Below are 19,765 nucleotides of genomic sequence, written 5' to 3'. Positions count from 1 at the left end.
GAAGCGAAAACGCAACATTAACTCTTAGTGAAAGTTAGTTGACATGAAGCAGGTGGCGTGCTGCTTCGGATTAGGTGAAATCAGCTCAAAATTGTTTAATTAAAGTGAAACGAATTGAAATACGTTGACCTCCCCTGTCTTCACCAACCCAACCAAACTAGAACTTTAATTGGACGAATGCGCTACACGATGATAGTTTAGTTAGTGCACCTACATTTTTACAACTAATTACGACTGACACCGACACCGAAGCGTTATTCTAAGCGTGCTTCAACTATAATTTACAAAGAATAAATAAGTTTAACGCGAGCTGTCCGAAAATATCTGTGCTTGCGGTTAGAAAGCGTCCTCATTTATCATGTTGATGAAGCTTAACTTTTAATACGCACGTAAATCAAAAATGAAAATAAAACCAATTATGCAAAAAATCTTCTCGAATCCGATGTTTAGCCGCAGGATTGTAAGACCCAAGTTATAAACGGAGACAACATGTGAAATTTATGGATTTTTCGAATTCGTTTTGTGCTTTGGTACATCTCCTTGAGTTTTATTGCCGCAAATATTTTAGGTTTACGTACAAAATTAAAGAAACGAGTTGAATAAAAATCATTTGTGGCACTCTTTGTAACAAAGAGCAACAAAGTGGCTCAAATGTCATCCCGTTCGTCCTACTACGGCATAACATTACTCAAATGCAACAACAATACCACACACGTACAATTTGATTTAACTTTGTGATCTTGTTTGCATTAGTTCGCATTAGGTAACAGTGATAAGTTGATAAAACTATTATTAAATTTCAAGAGAGTATTTTATTTCAACTATAAATGTGTGTGGGCGGTTGTAAATGTATAAAACATTACCCTTAAAATTTCCTGCAACAATAAAATAAAAGCTTCGTAGGGTTAAGCTTAGCAGAACAAAAAAGGGAACTCAAGTTATGATGTTATGAAGATTGACAGTGGCATCCCTAAAAGTGGGTATATAACAACCATTTGACATGTGACATACAAGCAGTAAACATGTTATTTCGTCCAAATGTTAGAAATAAAGATGCAATAAAAATTAAATCTGTCCATGGTTTTTCACTGTTACAAAATTTAATTAAGCACTTTTTTAAAGAAAAAAAGTAATATTTTTCTAACGAAATCAAAGCATTACGACTAAGCTGAAAACTTGATAATGATGAAAGTTTCTCTGCTAATATAAAACGTGTAATGTCTGTTGAAACACAAATTAATTAAGAGAGAAGTCAATCCTTTACAAAAATTTTTGCTTCTTGATTCATGCAATTGAGGAACATATTGAGAAACACGTTGAGGTAGGAGTCGGGTAAGTGATTCGTTTGAATACGCCACACAAAAATTTATTTACGAAGAATCTTGAAAAGTATGGCACTCGAGCACAAGCCGCCGGAAGTATGGAGAAAATGTATCTTTGTGTCGAGCCCAACGTCGCCGTTGATTGTATGCAGATTATGCCGCTTGTAAATTTAAACTTGCAAATATCTTAACATCAAAAGCAGCTGAATCAGAATGGAGCATCACCTTCTTCTTGAACACGCCGAGAAATTTGTGCACCTGCGAACTGGAGCCTAAACACCACCAAACCTCCCACAATCGTTCCGACCATTATTGTATAAAACGAGCTCTTTTGATCATTTATAGAGGCTTTTTTCAGAAGCGCTCTCTAATTAATAAAGTTTAGTTTGCAGTCGAGTTTAAGTCGATTTTCGATAACCGTTAAGTGCAGTTGATTCCAATAAACATCCAATTTCCCTTTAAGAAGGGTCCAGTCGTTTATTCGGGTCACTCTGGATACGCCAAATCCCTCGGGAGCGCTTTTATGGCCTCACAAGTATTACACGACTGCCTTCACAGGACATGCGGCTGACTTTACGGCCCCTCCCAATTTAACAATTAAATGAAGGAACACCAAACCTACATTTTACTGCACTCACGCGATGGATACAACTTTAAATAGGCTCATTTATTTAAGAGATCGCTTTACAGCGACCGGATCCAATTTGGTGCCATTTTTTCCCTGGCAGTTTTCACGCAACCAAAGCCACTTAGTAATACATTCTCGCCGTTTACAAGTTCGCACAGATGTAATGGCTTCATAAAAATAAACACTGATAAAGACCCAATAACTTTACGGATATAAAAGTACATCTTTTTATGTTATAGTGAGCGCCACGTTGGAAATATTCAAGTATTCAATAAAGGAGGGTCGTAAAACGTACGATTGTAAACGATCAAATCGATCATAGAAATCTTGCTTTGTTGTTCTTTCATAGTCTCCAAGAACTTTACAACGAGCACTAACGTGTGCTACGTTTGCACAATTATTGTGACGGTGCCATCAAATCGGCGTTTCTTTTTTATCTACTACGTACTGATTCTGAAAGTTGTGTGCTTCGTCAAAACTAAACAAACTTTCGCTGCAATCACTCATTTATGCGAAAACACCTGCCCCAAATAATTCCAGGCAATATTTTGAATTTTGTCCAAAACTGACCGACAAAATTAAGAAATTTGGGGTTAATAATTATTAATAAGCAAAGCTGAGAAAAAAATAAAAGTCCGGGTAATTTTAAATATTGTTTATTTATTATAGTGGCGTCAAAGAACAAGTTGTAGAATAGCCATTTTATTTTAATAACGAACGGGACACTGTACAAGTTTTTAAATTTTATTTCATTTTTTACCAACATTATCAGCAGAAGTGAATTTTTCATTATATACCAGCCAACCCAGTTGGAGCCACATTTGTAAAATTTAAAATACGAGCAGGAGAAATACAAACTAATGAATTGATGATGGACGGGACACAAACAAGACCTCACATTTTTATCGTTAAACAATCGTTATAAATTTCTGCTAAGTTAAAAGGCACTTTATCCAACAATTACTTTCAATATAAAAGCTGGAACTTATAGCTGAAACTTTTGAAACCACGAAACCGGAGAACAAAACGATGTAACGACTTCTGATTAATTTACTTTTTGTTTACACATAATGGACGGTCCAAAAAAATCTTGTGAAAATAGCTCCGAAAATTTTATTCAGACAGGTTTTAATTATTAAAGATTTAAACAATATGAAAATTAGACAGTGGAAAATAAAAATTATTGACCTTGTTTCATGAGTGAAAAATAAGAGTGATGCTTGCAATAACGGACGGAACAACAAGAGTTACGAGAAAAAAAATTAAAATATTACTAATCAATTTATGCTTATCAATTTCTATTTCCTAAACTACCAGAAACCAGAAAAAACACTCTTCAAAAATTTTTCAAATGTTGTAATACATCTAATGTATGTAAATTTTTGAATTCAAGAAATACTTCAATTTAAATGATTATCCCCTCCTATTTTAAATCCACAACAACAAAAAAACTGTTTTGTTGAAAAATACATTAAATATAAAACAAATCGTGTACTTTGAGGAGTAGCGTGTATGCTCCATAATTTTTTTTCTATACAAGTTATTAATTTGAATGTTTTTTTAAACGATAGGTTTTATAATAAAGCACATTCAAAAAATATTTTAATTTGTTTAAAGTGTTTTTTTTTTTAATAAAAATCCCCAAAATTACTTGTGAAAATAGCGTCGCGCAAAGACTAATTCATAACTTCAGAACCATTCAAGACAACTTAACCAACATTTTTTTAGTTGATGCCCTAAGCTTTAGTGCATCTTTTGCAATAAAAGCGACCTCGGAGTCGATATTCCATCCCCTACTACGATTTTCTAAAAATAATAAACTACAAATAGAAATAACTCGATTTTTTCAAATACAACAACCTATATTTTATTGCATCGTTGCATGGCATTTTTTATGACCTTTTAGTCGATATAAAGTTGGAAAGGTCCAATTTATAAAATTTGCAAAAAAATATGGATAGTATTTTTCGCAAAAAAAAATCGTAGTAGGCCGTTGTCGTCAAATTTAGCACTCCCATACCATTCTGAAAAGAATATCTTTTAACAAATTGTGAAGTGTAATACATAGAAACAGAAGTAGTACAGGACAAAAGACACAATTTTAGTAGAACCTAATTGGGTATTTTATTTTGAAACATTCTGTATACAAATTAGAATATCTTTAGAATGTGCCTTATTGTAAGAAAAAAATCATATTGATAGCTTACATGAAAAAAAGTTATGGAGCATGCACGCATCCCTAGGTCACCCCACTCTGTATATATTAAAATTATTTTGAAAATTTTGGTGTCAGGTGTGAATTGGGATTTTAGATCTGTGTATACTAAAAAAAGTCTCCGATCCAGGTCTATGCGTTCTTTTTTTCTGTCGGCTGGAGCAAGTCATTTGGTATGGACCAGCCCGATGAAAATTAAATTGAACAAAACTGTGGAGCGGTAATTCGGAAACTTAGTGAACTGACAGAACCTTTTATTTGCAGGTGTCGAGGTCTAATTCAACGGTAGTGACCTTAACGGACGTGAAGAGAGAAACTTCTGGAGAATTTAAGTGTGAAGTTTCAGCGGATGCACCACGCTTCCATACCGACATACGTGCCGCGCATTTACTTGTTGCAGGTATTATTAAACTTTAGAATCCCCATTCTTCCTCATAGAGGACACCTTGAGCTTTACGTCGCTCGGAAATGCCTCCGTCGTGCGAAAAATCTTGCCCTTTGACGGTATGCCGTAAATACAAGCGGCGTCTTTAAGGCCATTAAACGTTGACACTCTCAAAGCAAATAGCTGCGGCCTCGATGAATTGCCGCCGCTTTAAGCAGTGTATATCAGTCGAAACCGATAAATTAGCTTTACCATTCATCGCTCCTCGATTATTAACGTTGATGAGATGTTTACTGTGTAATAACTTAATTGGATTCGATTTGCCTTCATCGTCTCCAAATTGCTGCGATTTTTTACAGACGTGCCTGATGAAGGACCAGTTTTGCGAACAGAAGTCCAGGAGAAATCGATAGGAGCGAGGATAAAGGCTAATTGCACGACGCCCGGGTCTTATCCGCCGATGAATATCACCTGGTTTATCAACGATGTTGAGGTAAGTACAACATTACCGGTTACACAAAAAGACCACTTTTTGCTTTGTTTTGGTGGCCGTAATCGATCAGATCCGGTGCGCTTTAGATTGAATTACAAATTTAACGAAGTTTACATTTCCGATGCAAAGAACTAAATTTTAACTAAGTGATTGAGCAGCACCTTAAGCTGATTGAGGTGATGCAATTTACCTCCAGATCAAGACTAAATATTCAGTTTCACTCGTGATTAAATACAGACCTCGTGACTATTTCATAACCGAAGTTAAAACCACTAAAATCACATTTCGAAATGGTTCCTTCCAACACAGCAAAAAACCTGCGGTTACATCGCTGATTCTAAATCTAATATCCTCAAATACTCAGACAAATTAAAAAGGTTTTGTGTTTCGCTGCACCCAACTTTCCGTAGCAAGTTGGACTCCTGCTTTTTCGCTACATACTCGAATCAGGAAACTTTCTTCAAAAGTCTTATTAATTGCACTTTCCAATAAGAAACTTTTCTCAATTTATTGCAAGTGTTATTTAAAGTGCCTTTTAAAACGCTCCAACAATCCGAACTATCATTAAAAATAATTGCGGAATGATTTTTTATTTGGTCATTTCTGCTGTTATCAATGCAAGTTCAACGCTGTTAAGGGACGGAAATGTTCTTATCATTCCTGCTTAACGGTTTATTATGCAGCCGAACATGTGGGCTCTATATTTCAACGCAGCTAATGGAATTGGGCGAAATATGTTTCCAGACACCTAAACATTGTTTATCTGGCCGATTTCACCTATATGCTAACCTGATTAATTCTCTGTTTCGCTGCAGTATTCTCGTTAATAAAATAAATTACTATGCGCAATGTATACATTCAATTATTCTAATAAATTCAGAGGCATGCACACGTTGCGTCTTTGTCGCTAAAGCACCTTCCCCACGCTCCGTTTCAAACAAAAACTGTAGATCTTCCCACACTCTGGTGGGGAAAATTTAATTTTGCAGTAAAAAATTAAAGAGTAATATATTCTTGTCAAATTATCGGTATAAGTTTATTTACGAGTATCACCCTTTTTTTAACTAACTAAAAAGTTAATATTTTAAAAAGTTTAGGGATAATTTGTTTATTCACTGTCGTTGTACTTGTGCTGAACACTTTCAGTAATAATAATGTTAATAAATTAAGGCAAAACTTTTATAAAACCTTTTAAAATAAATCAGGCAAAAATTACTAAAGCATATTCATATGCTTATATCCAAAGCACACAAACTTAACAAAATAGCGAGAATCACACTGTCATAAAGAGTGCCCTCAATTCTGCTATAAGAATATAAAATTAATTTATTCATACCAAGCTGGAACTGGAAAATAAAATATTCTGCATTCTTATTGGAATGAAAAAGAAAATAAAATCGCGGATTTCCAACTAAACTGAAGAAGTGTCGATATTACATGTAAAGGTCAGAAGTGGAAATTTTAGCCCGAAAAAATTAACAACACAAGACATAAGGAACTTTAATGTTGGGGTTTTATGTGGCACCTGAAAACGTCAACTGGAATTAAGCTTGTTGAGTGCAATGCGACCCGTTTTACGTTTAACTTGGAACAATTCAGTTGATGTTTCCGAAAAATTCGTTTAATAACTAGCATAGCAAGTCGGCGAGAGCCATGATTAGATTTAATATTGCATTTTCGTAAGTTTACAAAATAAAACAGCCGGGCTCTTTCTGCGCTACTATACCAACAAATACAATAAAATTGCGTTTACACAAGGGCTTATGGCCAAGAAAAGCATTTGTATCGCGGTCCAAATCTCGAACGTAAAGCAAATTGTAAACGCTAACCCCATAAAGTAAATTATTTCTGGCGAGATTTTGCATATTTTATAAAAAGAGAAGAGGCATTCGGCATTGACGTTCAGGCAAAGTGGCAATTTCCTATTTCGTTTCGAAGTGCCGGTCAAGACTGGGACCAAAACGAGAGCACATCAAGGAACAAGTTGAATAATTTAAAGAGACTCTAAAGTGCTTAAATTTCTCGACCAATATTTGCGCCACTTAAATTAGATTTACTCAAATCTGCTGCGCATTATATGCTGAAACTGAACGCTTTGTTTGCCACTTCCACTCGTGTCTTTTGATGAATTTAATTAATTGGTATTTGCACAAACGGATGTTGCACGTTTGCCTCGTTATAGATTTCACATAAAGAAGGCGACACGTAAAACATGGCGCAGAACGACAATTAGTTCATCGAGATCTATCAAACACTTCCAGATGTTGCTGCAATTAACCCGAATAAAAACCGCAAATAGAGTAGTAACTGTTATTAGCTATAATTAAGCACTGATAACGTCTACATCAAGACTGAAATCATCGATAATTTGAGAGTCGTGACTGCACTTGTGTGTTGATCCAGGATTTTATGTTCCCAATAAAAGCAAGATAGGTTGAGACATGATAAAATCCGGTTAAATCTGTAAATGCCACTCTGCAAGACGCAAAACGGAATTATGACTGACACGAAATTTAATTAGTGCTGTTCATTCCTCAAATACTCCCTACTCATTGTATCATCCATGACAACTCAGTTTCAATAACTTACCCTCAACACTACTTTAAACATTCAAGTGGAACTCACGCCTCTAGACCATGGGGATTAAAAATTAATGTCATGAAAACGTTTAGATGCGATAAAAGATTAGAAAGACCTTTGGGGAGCAGCGTATCTGATTATCCAGCAGACGCATTTGCATGAATTCTTGACTCGTCCCCTATATGTTATTTATGCACGACAGTTTTTATGATTTATTTTGAAAAATTTAATTCCATTGTTTGCCAAGTCCAGTTTAGGAGAATTTATGTTTAGAAGCAAGTACTTCGAAACACTTTAGATATATTGCATCATAAAGTGGAAATACTGTTGTTGGTCTCGGATAGATAAACTTTTACAATGGTGGTGTTTATTTCCGGAATTTTTACGTGCTAAATAATGTATCCGTTTTTGCCGAGATTAAAAAACAGCGGATAAACTTGCACACCCAAAAAATTAAGAGAGGCTTAATTGGAGCGATCAACTGTATAAATATTTATTGCATAATTTTCCCCACTGATAATATTTAAAAAGAAAATATACGCTGGGGATTTGTGGCGGAATATTTATTCAGAAAGCTAACGCGAATTTGATCAAACAATTATTCTAGTTCGCCATGCGCCGATGGGCGAACGGACAACGGTTTGTTAAAATTAGATTATAAATGCATTAGACTTGTGCATAATTGCTCCAACTTGGCCACCAGCTCAAATCTCAAACTCAGACCCGGGGCAATTTATTTTTCAATCAATTAAACCGCGTTCTTGAACTCATAACTAAGCTTCAGTTCGGCAGACACTTTTAATTCCTCCAAATTGGTTGCCTTTCAACAATTTGTCCACATTTTCCTTTGATACGGTAATTTATAAGCGATTTTATAATGAATGATTGGAGTGAGGATTTGAATTGACATTTCGACAAGCAGTAAGCCTTGTCAAGTTCTGTAAGTCTTATCTGTACCCAACAGAGGTCTACAATGTCGTTAAACGCCTTTTTGGACCTGACAGCCCGTATTCAAGTCATCTATCAGGATGGATATTCAATAAATGATGGGGTATTACGACAGAATCTAAGTGATATGCCCGCTACTAAAATTACATTTGCGCTCCTATCGACAAACCGATTTGCTCCATTACCAAACTTTCTGATTCCATCTACTCCAGAAATCACTCTCTGCACACGTGGCCATAAATAAACTATACAACTAACCATTGAAATATTTATTTATTTTTGAAACTAGTTCATGCTGCCTTTTATTTATTAAATCATTGTTACAAAGTCCAGCTCTTGCCAAAGAGGGCCAGCGTCAATTTTTTGTAATTAATTAAGAATATCAAAAAAAACTTAATTATTTATTTTAGACAATTTTTATTATATTCAACCAGTTTTTTCTATATCCTATATTTTAGTATCCTTTAAATTTTCGGAAAAAAGTGGTGTTTTAGAACAAAAACTAAGAATACACAAACTTAAAAAGAAAAAAAAATGAAAAGCCCAAGTTAGAAAAAGTTGAGTGACTTGCAAAACCATGGTGCAAAGAAAACTGTCGCAAGCTTATTTTTTATTAAAAAATCTCTTTATGCTTTTGATTTAACTTTTTAAATTGCATATTGCTATATTTTTGTTAAAAATAATTAAAACATATAAATTATGTAAAAATACTTTCGCGGCGGCCCTGCTATTTCACTAATTCTGCAAAAACAAATACTTATTAATTAAATAAATTATTAATTAAAGGGCTTGATTATTTTATATTTGTGAGTAAAAATACAAACATTACTAACTGAAATGAAACAAAGGTTTATTTGTTTAACAAAACATAAATAACGCAGGTAGGTAAATATTTTGGTAAATTATTTATCGAAAAGGGCTTAATTAGACGGGACTTCATTGCAGGATATGAACATACATTTTATTCTGTAAATAAAATCGTTTTCGAATGAGAATTTGTAAATTAGCGAATTTTATTAAGTTCTTTGAACCGTTTTAGACCTCCAATTAACCTCGGTGAAAAAAGTGTCAAAAAAACTTTTATTTTAACAAATTGCTGCTTCCAGAATTTGGACAGTTTTTGCCCCTTGGAGGCAAATCATCCCGAATATTGAAATGTTTTCCCAGACATTCAATAATTTTTTATTATTTTCGCCCACCCAAATTTTTAATGAAACGTTTTAAATAATTTGAAGGGTTTTTGTCGTATCAGTGCTTTAGGCACAACGGTGGGTATAATTTTCTGGTCGTATTGGAAGCCCTCATTTGGTAATCTATCTGAATTTCCATCTTCGCTTATTCGCGCAATTTTCTGAAGACTGGCGCAAATAAACCGATAAATTTTTCCGCATCTCAGTTATGTGAGAGTGACTGCAGGTTTGAAGAATAAAACCATTATTGATTTTATCATTTAGAAATGTTTTAGTGTCATCGAAAATGCATAAAAGTCAATGGAAAAGTGCATAAGTCAAACTTTAAAGTCTAACGAAATAAAACATTTTATGATGTGGAAAGAGCGACTGCAGTTCGTTTTATACCGTGCGATACTTTTTTCTTGTTGGAAAAAGTTTCCATTTGGTAAACAATTTCGTCCTCACGGACAGCAGCTTGCATACGTCTGAAAGGATGATGGCGTGGATGTCGGTCGGTATTAAAACGATATAGTTTCATAAGCAGCTTGCTAATTAATTAGCGTGAGATATGATGCGTCAGAGTGTACGTGTGGCCCTAGCAGGGCGCCCAAATTACAGTCCAATTACTGCGGCTATAATAATTAGCCATAGTATTGCCAGGCTGGGGGCTGAATGTTCCGCCGCCGCCGCCGTCTAGTTCGACTCCAACAAGGCCTGCTGCTAACTTGCTAACTTGATTGCATGTATGCGTGGAATTTCTACAATTTGATGCGTTGTTATTTGTCAAACAGCAAACAATCAGACACTGACACTCTCGACAATTGTTTGAATTGCGGGGCGGTGGTTGGTTACGTGATGCTGTGATTGCAGCACGGCCACTCATGCCTGTTATTTTCCCTCCGAATATTCGATCATACTAATTGGGTTTTGTTTAGATTATTTCTACTTCTTTTATTTGAACTCTGAATTATGTTTATGTAACACTGGTTCACACAACAAACATACGCCAACAAACGACGCCCCCGGGCTATTTTCAGCACAAATAGATTAAAAAGGTTATGCTCTCGAGCTTTTACAGAAACATACATCATATTAGTTTATTGTTGCACACTGCACAAAAAACAGAAACTTAACACTAATTACCATCTTCAGTATTATACAGGATTACAGGCTGAGTCAATTATGAGGTTCTGAAATTTTCTTATTTGCAACCAGTAACATGTACTAATACCAGCTGTCCAGTCTATAATTGTTAGAAGATTACGAAATTAATTCACGGTTGTATTGTTCTGAGTATTGTCAACTCAGGATCGGCTTAGAGAAAGCTTTGTTAAATTTTAAATTTAACTTTTAACAACGCAAATGGACAAATCAAATTGCTTCAATTTGGTCACGTGATCATTAATCACGCATTTAATTGCAGATTAAACTAATGACGCTTCTATAAACCAGTCCTTAGTCATGATAGTTTTGGTAATTTTATACTTCATAATGAACTGTTATTAATTAAAAAACAAGAAAGCAATTTTAATTCAGTTAATTAGTATTTAAAAATCAAAGGCAATATCAAGTGTAATTAATATTTTTAATTGCATCTATATTTCTATCTAAGAAAATTTTAGAAAATACCACAATTAAATGATTCACCCTGTATTGAAGAACCTGTTTTTCAGTGACAGTGAGATGGTTGGTCACATTATAATACAGAATTTGCCTAAACTATGTACCCTACGAAAAAAAATATTAGTTCATTTTCAAGTATGTTAAAAATTAAAAAAAAATCATTTTAATCACTTATTTTGGAAAAGAAATTGTATTTTTTTAAAAAACACCTTTTTTTAATTACAATTTATTTTAAAAGCACGATCTTAAACAAAAAAAATCGTCGTGGTAAGGTGCAGTTTATAAAAAATAAAATTTTGCAAAGCTTAATAAGTAAAAGAGAATTCGAAGAATTTTACTTCTGAAAAATGATCGCATTTTTAACGGACTAGTAATTTTTTCGTAAAGTGACTAGAAAAAAAGTTTGGTTTTACAGTATATTCTTTGACGGAATCAGCGTACTTTAAAAAAAATCCTTCTTGTTACCTACTTAAAGCAAAAGTGTTCGAAAATGAAGATATCATGATATCACTGATATCAGACATTAGAGTTTTTATGAAATGAGTATATTAAATAGTACTGTGTCTTTAAATCACCACAAAGTATTGATATAGCACCTTAAAAAATTCTGTACATTTTTTATATCAAGATCATGTCAAAGTATTAACATAACAATGCGAAACCGTAAAAAGTTTTCTGTAAATTATTATTATTACATTTACTAAAAAGCGTATCTTATGAATTTATTGCTTTTAATTTATGTCAAACAATATTTGTTATTAAGAAATACATCACTAAAAGAACAAGTTATACAATTACACACTCAATTGGTACAAAAATTCTACAACTTCTTAAACAGTTTTGAAAGTGAATATTGTTCTGCTAGTCTTTTTAATCTCTTTTATATTTATACTGTTTTACTGTTTTTATGTTGTGTACTGCCTTTCAAAAAGCCTTCTGCTATTAAACTATAAGCAAGTTGCAAACTGATCGCTTTTGCGGTTTATTTTTACAATAAATTTTAACAATTTTTTAATCCCTTATTTTGGCAAAATTGAGTTTTTACCAACAGATTAAATAATTTTTTAAGTAATAAAATAATAAGTACATATTTATCTACCATAACAACCTTCAAAAAATGTTTAAGACTCTGCCAAATCACTTTTGAAACTATACAGGAAAAAATACTTACATTACACCAGTATATTGGCTATTAGTACAATAATTACTAATTAGATATAGATTAAAAAAACTAATTTTTTTTTAATAGATGTGACTTTTGTAATAGTAGAAAATCAGGGTAAAGCCTGCACAATGCAGATATAAAATGTAATTAAAACTCATTGTTGATGTTGTGGTATTGGAATGCGCTTCTATGTTTGTCCATTTCAAACTCAATTTGATTTTTTGGCGTATACCTACATAGAGTTAAATCGCCTGGAGACCTCTATAAAAAGTCTCATTTCACTTTATTCATATCGCAGATTGTTGTGTGCGATTATCCTTCGTTAATGTTATGGGTAATTTGGGAAATTAAAACCCTCTTTGTTAGCGAATAAAATTCAAGTACTTACAAACCGTAACAACAAACATTATGTTATTTCTACTCATTGTTAGTTTGAATATAAAACAAACTAATATTTCGCTGGTGATGTTATCTGAATTATCATGCATAGAGTGTACCAATATTTTAGTAGCAAATTCACGTATTCGGAACCTATTGTGTACTTTAGAAATAAAATTACAAAGCACATAAAACGTTAGTCCAGGTACTTAAAAGTCACAAAAATGCAGTGTAGACAGCATTATTTAAGTTGCTTTTAATTAGATAATAATAACGGATGGTTTGTGTATTTGTGCGGTATTCATTCAAAACTAATGTTAACAACAACATCGTTTCCGTCCAAAACAAGTCAATAACAAAGCTTCAAAGGCCCATTCATCAGCCGTTGATAATAAAGAAGTTACGGCCAGTATATCAAATAAAAACCCATCTTTTTCTCTATTTCCCGCATTCTACTTTGATTAGGTTCAAATTACCTGCTTCCCGGCATTCGTTCTGGCCCTTTATTATTTCTCACAATAATACCGTCGAAATCTTGAAAAACGCTATGAAAAATCCCCCTTGACAAGAAACGCTCATTACGAATCCACTTACCCCTAGAAACGCGAAATAATTTTATGCATAAAAAGAGCAACAAGAACGACGCTCATTAACAATACGTCTCTGAAATTAGGCTTGAGTTAATTGAAACTGAGTGCATTGAGGAACGACGGACGTCACACAAAAGGCATGCGTTAGCATCTGGAGACGACATAAAGTCCTGCCCTACGTATTCGAAGGAACATCCATCTTGGTGGCGGAATGTGGTGTCGCCGCCTGTGGACACTTCGAGATTACGTCTGATGAGGGTGACTATCAATTAGCAGCTCGGAGCGTCTTACGAATGGGATAAAATCAGCATGACCACCCATCGCTATTTCAGACACCTCTCCGATATCGACGTCCAAAGCATCACCACTGAATTTATGACATGCCCGCACAAAAACACTTGACGCAGACGCCTCATTAAATCTTGGAACCGGCGATTGCATAAAGCAAACTTTAAACTCTTCATGGTTACTCTGCCTTTTCTGTTAAGCAAACATGATGTTCATTAAAATTCCAACGGATGTAAAAGTTTAAAAGTAAAAAGCTCGCCGATTGCATATGAGGGAATTTTTAGATTTCATTTAATAATGGGGGAATAATCACTTATGCCAACTTTTCCAAATAAAGTTTAATTAATGGAACCTCCAAAAATTCCGGAGTGAGTCAAACACATACACATAATTTCAACTTTATTACAACTTCATCAAATGCTCCTAATTAAAAAACTTTTTGATCAACGTTATTTGCGAAGCGTTGTTTTGAATAAATAGTTTTTAATTGATGTTTGGATTACTCGAATTGCAAATTAAAAACTGTTGATTTTTAACGAGCGGTATTGCCATTGTAGTGGCGGCTTGGTGATGGGGTTAAAAGTGCAATTTTCCTTGAATCAATTCGTTGTGTAAATTTGAATTGCTCTAAGTATAATAAAATGGAAAAGTTTCTATTTGGGATAATCCAGGCAACGGCAGAAGAGAGCAGCCAGAGGTAGTTTTGCATAAGAATATCGAAAAGGCAAATAATCTTGCGATTCTGGAATTTAGACATTGAGGGTTTCAGTTCAGAAAGTGAAAATGAAATTGATTCAAGTAATCCTCCTTGATATGAAGATCTAAGAGCTTATGCTTCGATACTAAATTGAATTTACGGAGTACAACACTGTCTGTATCGCACCTTTGAAGCCGGATACGTGCTTCCCGGCATATTGAAATATATTTTTGATATTACCACACTTGAGTTTCACGCCGCACTTTTGTCGAAACTCATCTAATTAAAAAAATCATTACACAAGCGGATATCTCGCAAACATATCTCAAAGAGCTTATTCGTGATTCAGCTTCAATTAAAACATGTATAATTAAAAAGTTTCCTGAAATATTCCAGACACTGGATGAGTTACTACTCTATGTAATGAAATTGTGAAGTTTTTAGTTGGTTCATATCTTGCGCTTATAATTTGCTTTTCAGCATTTTTGAATTTTAAAATATGCGCTCTATTACTAATGCGTCTCAATTTTTTCAGGTTCAGCCGAAATACGGCATCGACATCCACGATTCGGTCGAACGTTACGACGCCCTCCCTGGTTTAGAAACTGTCCGTTCCATGATCTCTATAAACGCAAGTCTAGAGCTCTTCAAAAACGGTAAAATGAAAATACGGTGTATGGCAACGATGTTTACGTTGTACCGGAAAACACAAGAGTCGGAGCTCCACGACGACGCCCCTCAGCTCGCTCTCATCATGGTGCCCACCACCCTGAGCAGCGAAGGTAAAGGTATCATCCAGTACATAATCTAAAATTTAATTGCTTGTTTTGAGCAATTAAAGATCAAAGCGCATTTTTCGTGTTATTGTAAAGGTCTCAAAGTGAACAATAAACCAACGAATGGAGCTTTGGCTCGCCATAAACATTGTAACAATTAAAAAAATGTTTATTAAACTAACGTGAATTCATAAACTACGGGACCAGTTCCTAACTGAAACAAATTTTAATGTATTTGTTTGTAGTTTTCCTCACGGTCTCGTAAAACTTTCAAAAAATAATCTCGATTATGTGTTGCGAAAATTGCCATTTATTTGTTCACGCAAAAATAAACCTAAAATTTTAATTTCAAAGCTTTTTTCTAGTCAAACTTTGGTGACAACTCGACCTAAATATTGCTCATGTGTTTTTCCTGTTGTTGCAGGAATTTTTTTCAGCAGTGGCCCCGAGAAGCAGCACATCTCCAACATCCTACTGACAGTGTTGCTTTTCTATGTCCACTTACACGCCTGGCTGCGGAAGTTCCAATGAATTCGACGTCGATAAACTTGTAAAGTTATTTAAAAGTGATAGTGTTTTAACAAATCGTGATAAACCTAGAGGGTATAAGAATGGATTGTGTGATTTGTTGTGAGATAATAAAGACTCGTACCGTAAGCGATGCAATTATAATTGTGTATGATAATGCCAAATAAGTGTGATTACCGTTGAATCTTAAGTATACCTAACTATGCGGTGCAATAATTGTAGTGTAATGAACTAGCAAATTTTTAGGTTCGGTTGAAGTTACTTCATTGAGATTATTTCCTGTACAAATTGTATGATTTCGCATTGACAACTGCTACTTAAACCTGTACACCTGAATTGCTCAAAATTGCGTTACCTTTTTAACATTTTATTTAAGACGCGTTTCAGGAAATCGATTGTGTCGTAATTTCCTGCATCTCGCTGAAAAATCAAGTGTGAACATTCCTTTTTTGTAATAACTCTGCGAATATGTTTACATTTATTTACACATGCTGGATATGACGTGAAATCCATACTGAATGTTCACACTTGTAGCATAAGAAAAAACAAATTTTGTATTATGAAGTTCTGGGAATTTATGGTCGTTATATGTAAATATAATATAGAATAACCGACAACGTGAAAATTTATACTTTAGGTAGAGGTAGTATCAAGTTTGTAATTTTCGTTTTCTAGTCACCTTTAAAGAGATTTGCCGATGTAACTTTACAGACGTATTTATTTTTCGTTGGATGATAAATTTACATTTAATGAAAATGTACCACGTTTCTGTTCAAATGCGATTTTCATTGACAACCAAACATCTTCGTCTCAACCCAACTTTATAAATTCTTGCGGCGTTTGTGAGATTATAAAAAAGGAAAAAGACAGGTTATTGCGGCTCAATGTCAACTTCAAACCGATTTGTAAAAAGAGTATAAAGCGCAGCGCAGTACGTTCTTGCAATTAAATCAAATTAATTGTTTACATACGTGATATGTTGCAAACAACAACCGCAATAATTATATTCATAGCTTTCAACTACAGTTTTACATTATAACTCATTGATGAAGTTAATTAAATTATCTACTTGTTTTGCTATGCATGGCAAAACCCGCTCAATTGTCAACGGAATAAATACTAACTTGTGATAATTTGAAATCTGACGAATTAAATCTGTTTTACCAAAGTTAAGTGATAAAGGAATTCAAGCTAGTATGTAACATTACACTTCCTGTCACTCTCAGTGAATTTGGAGGAGAATAAACGCCCATTTACTACAGCTATGAAATAATTTAGTCCATGTTAGCTTTATTGTTATTAGCCTTGGGCAAGTTACTGACGGCACGTAAGCGAAATTACTTTCAGTTCGTCAGCAAACAGTAATTATTACTTTAAGTGAAATCTTAACAATTGTTTACCTGTGACGGATAATTAAAATTTCACAGCTGAAATCGCACAAAATCTAGATTACATCATAGATAAATACTCTGCAAAAAGCCATGCAAATGTTTCCAGTACGCTATAAATTTTCCGGATTATTTAGAAACATTTATTGTGCCTGATGGGTATTAATGAAAAATCCACAGGAAATCAGCTTTTCCAATTGGCCCTAAACTACCTCAACTCGAAAATTGAATTCGTTTTAACTTCAAACAGGCAATTATTACTAAAATCATAGCAAATATATTTATTTTTTGAAAGCATAAAAACTATCACTTCATAAATAAACCAAGGTTTTTTTGGTTGGTTTCAATGAAAATCACTTTTACAACAGTATTTTAATCCGGATTTATTGAAAACATATAGAGGCAAAGTGATCTGAGTAATGCAAATTTGTTTGGGAAAAGTCTACTGAAAACGGTATTTTTCAATGGGAAATTAAGGGTTATTTCAGTACATTTTAGGGAAACATATTGTAAATATAGAAATGACAATGGCGTTTTTTTAATCATTATATTTTAGAAACACATTGTAAATAATATCATTACAATCAAAAAAAGAACCTACCTACGTATTGCAAACCAATTAACTAAAAGTAATGTATGGCGACGTTTCCTAAATTGCGTAGCTTTAGAAATTACATCGAATTCACTGTGTTTTTGTTGAAAATTGTTTGTGTTTCATGTTTTTTAATTATTATGTTTCGGGTATAAAATTTGTATTCCAAGATTCCAACAATTGTAACAATGAATGTACTAGTACAGTAATAATTGTTAATAAATGATTATACGTTTTTTATACTGGTGTTTTATTCACTTAGCGTAAATGCGGCTGTTTCAGCATCGATGTCATTTCGTAAAAAATCCCAGCCGGAATTTTAAAAGTGCTGATTTATAATGTTATTTGTTTGCGAAAACAAGGTAGGCAAATGCAATTTTTTGTTTTTTATTTTGTGCCCGCTTGTTTGTTGTAATTTGCATGCCCTACTCATCTTATTCATTACAGATGCTAAATAACTCAGTTAACATGAGCTTTGTGCATGTATGTGTACATTTTCCAGCTTAAATTTGATTATATGTTGCTTCGTTAGGCCAACCAAATTAGCCGACCGAACGTCTTATCATTTTTACTCAATCCGTGCTTCCTTTCAGAATCAAAAGTAAATCCTCATGATTGTTTGCGGAATAACGGACAAGCGTGCATTATTGACGATGCAATCTCTTATTCGGCGACTCGTGTGTTTCGGGCTCATTCAAAGTTAAGGCAAAATTCCGACTTTGACACATTTGCACTAAGTGATGGATGTATTCGGCACACGTTTGCGGATTTCTGTGTCGCTGTTGGCAGTACCGTTCTACGAGCCAATCCTCAAGAGTCTAGAAAGCAGATAGATTCTTCTAATCCCCTCGGAAGACTAGAGAACGGGAAGGCTGAGGAGGCATCCCGATATCTACTTGTCTAACTAGCGCTCAATAATGGAAGACGCTTCTATAATGTAAGGTTCCTTCCGAACGTTAAAACAAATGAACAGTTTTTAAAACGAAGCGAACTTTCGAAATGTAATTCTGAGGAGACGACTTAGGGTTCCACTGACACAGAACTTAATTAAATCGTTTCATTCAAGAAATCTCCCCGTTGGCCTGAAACACGTTGCAAACAAACATCTCCTAACTCATTTCCTTCAAAAGCCACCTGTTTAACACTCACTCAACGACTTCTTAAATGCTAAATAAAATGACAAGATTGAGACACCACCCCAAAAAACTTAATTACAAAAACTTAATATCGGCAAAGTTAGGCGAAACCAGGCAATGTTAATTTTTTTAACACGTTTTAGGTTTTGATTGTTTAACAGTCTAATAAAATTTAGCTTTGTTGGAACGTTAATAAAAGAAGCAATTGACTGCCTTTTGATTACTTTTTTTACTTCAAAATCTAATTAAATAATATACGAACTATTAGGAATAGCAAATAGATGAGAACACTCGGAAAGAAAATAGTTGAATTAATTAAAACCATTAGTAACCACAGGATTGTGCTTAATCACCCAACTCGTAATAATTGATCAAATTATTCAAAAAAATACGGTTCTAGATCATTTGAAGAATTCAATTTTTAAAGTAAAAAATTCATGTTATCCCGGCGCATCCACCATTTTTGTATTGCCACTGATGTCGATAACTACTAATTAAAATTGCAGCCCCAAATGAGTTTCTGTGTTCTGAAATCTTGTTCATGTATTAAAAGTTTTATTTAAAGCTTAAGTGAGATATGAAATAAAAAATACTGGATATAAACAACATGTAATTTTGCAATAATCCGCAATTATTAATTCCGTTGAACCTCTCCGGTAAAAATTGCAATTTTTCAGTTCTTGTTAGAGTGACTGAGTACCGCGTGGCGGCGTAGGTGAGCCGAAACACGTCAAATAAATTATTTATATAAACTGATTCAAAAAATTCGTTACATCAATTTATCCGCTTTTCCACTTCAAAAAAATTATTTAAATTGAAGATAACACGTTTTCCTTTCTTTCCCTCTCTGAAAAACGAAAG

The 19,765-nt window shown here is 33.9% G+C and overlaps 1 protein-coding gene across 3 annotated transcripts in view; it reads left to right on the top strand.

Annotated features, from left to right (window-relative positions):
* The window catches only part of LOC664201 (uncharacterized), a 105,594-nt gene extending 87,586 nt beyond the window's left edge, over nt 1-18,008 (top strand). For 2 of the 3 annotated variants that reach the window (XM_015982190.2, XM_015982189.2), the window contains 4 exons: nt 4,430-4,565; nt 4,910-5,043; nt 15,020-15,272; nt 15,685-18,008. In XM_015982190.2, coding sequence (XP_015837676.1) covers nt 4,430-4,565; nt 4,910-5,043; nt 15,020-15,272; nt 15,685-15,791 — 630 coding nt within the window. In that variant the 3' untranslated portion in view covers nt 15,792-18,008. The remainder of the gene's footprint in view (nt 1-4,429; nt 4,566-4,909; nt 5,044-15,019; nt 15,273-15,684) is intronic. The other variant, XM_015982191.2, reaches the window with a different exon arrangement.
* The last annotated feature ends 1,757 nt before the right edge of the window (nt 18,009-19,765 follow it).

This window comes from Tribolium castaneum, chromosome 3 (assembly GCF_031307605.1).
Source record: "Tribolium castaneum strain GA2 chromosome 3, icTriCast1.1, whole genome shotgun sequence".
Lineage (NCBI taxonomy): Eukaryota > Metazoa > Arthropoda > Insecta > Coleoptera > Tenebrionidae > Tribolium > Tribolium castaneum.
Note: the sequence above shows the minus strand (reverse complement) of the source record. Positions and strands in the feature narration are given on the sequence as shown.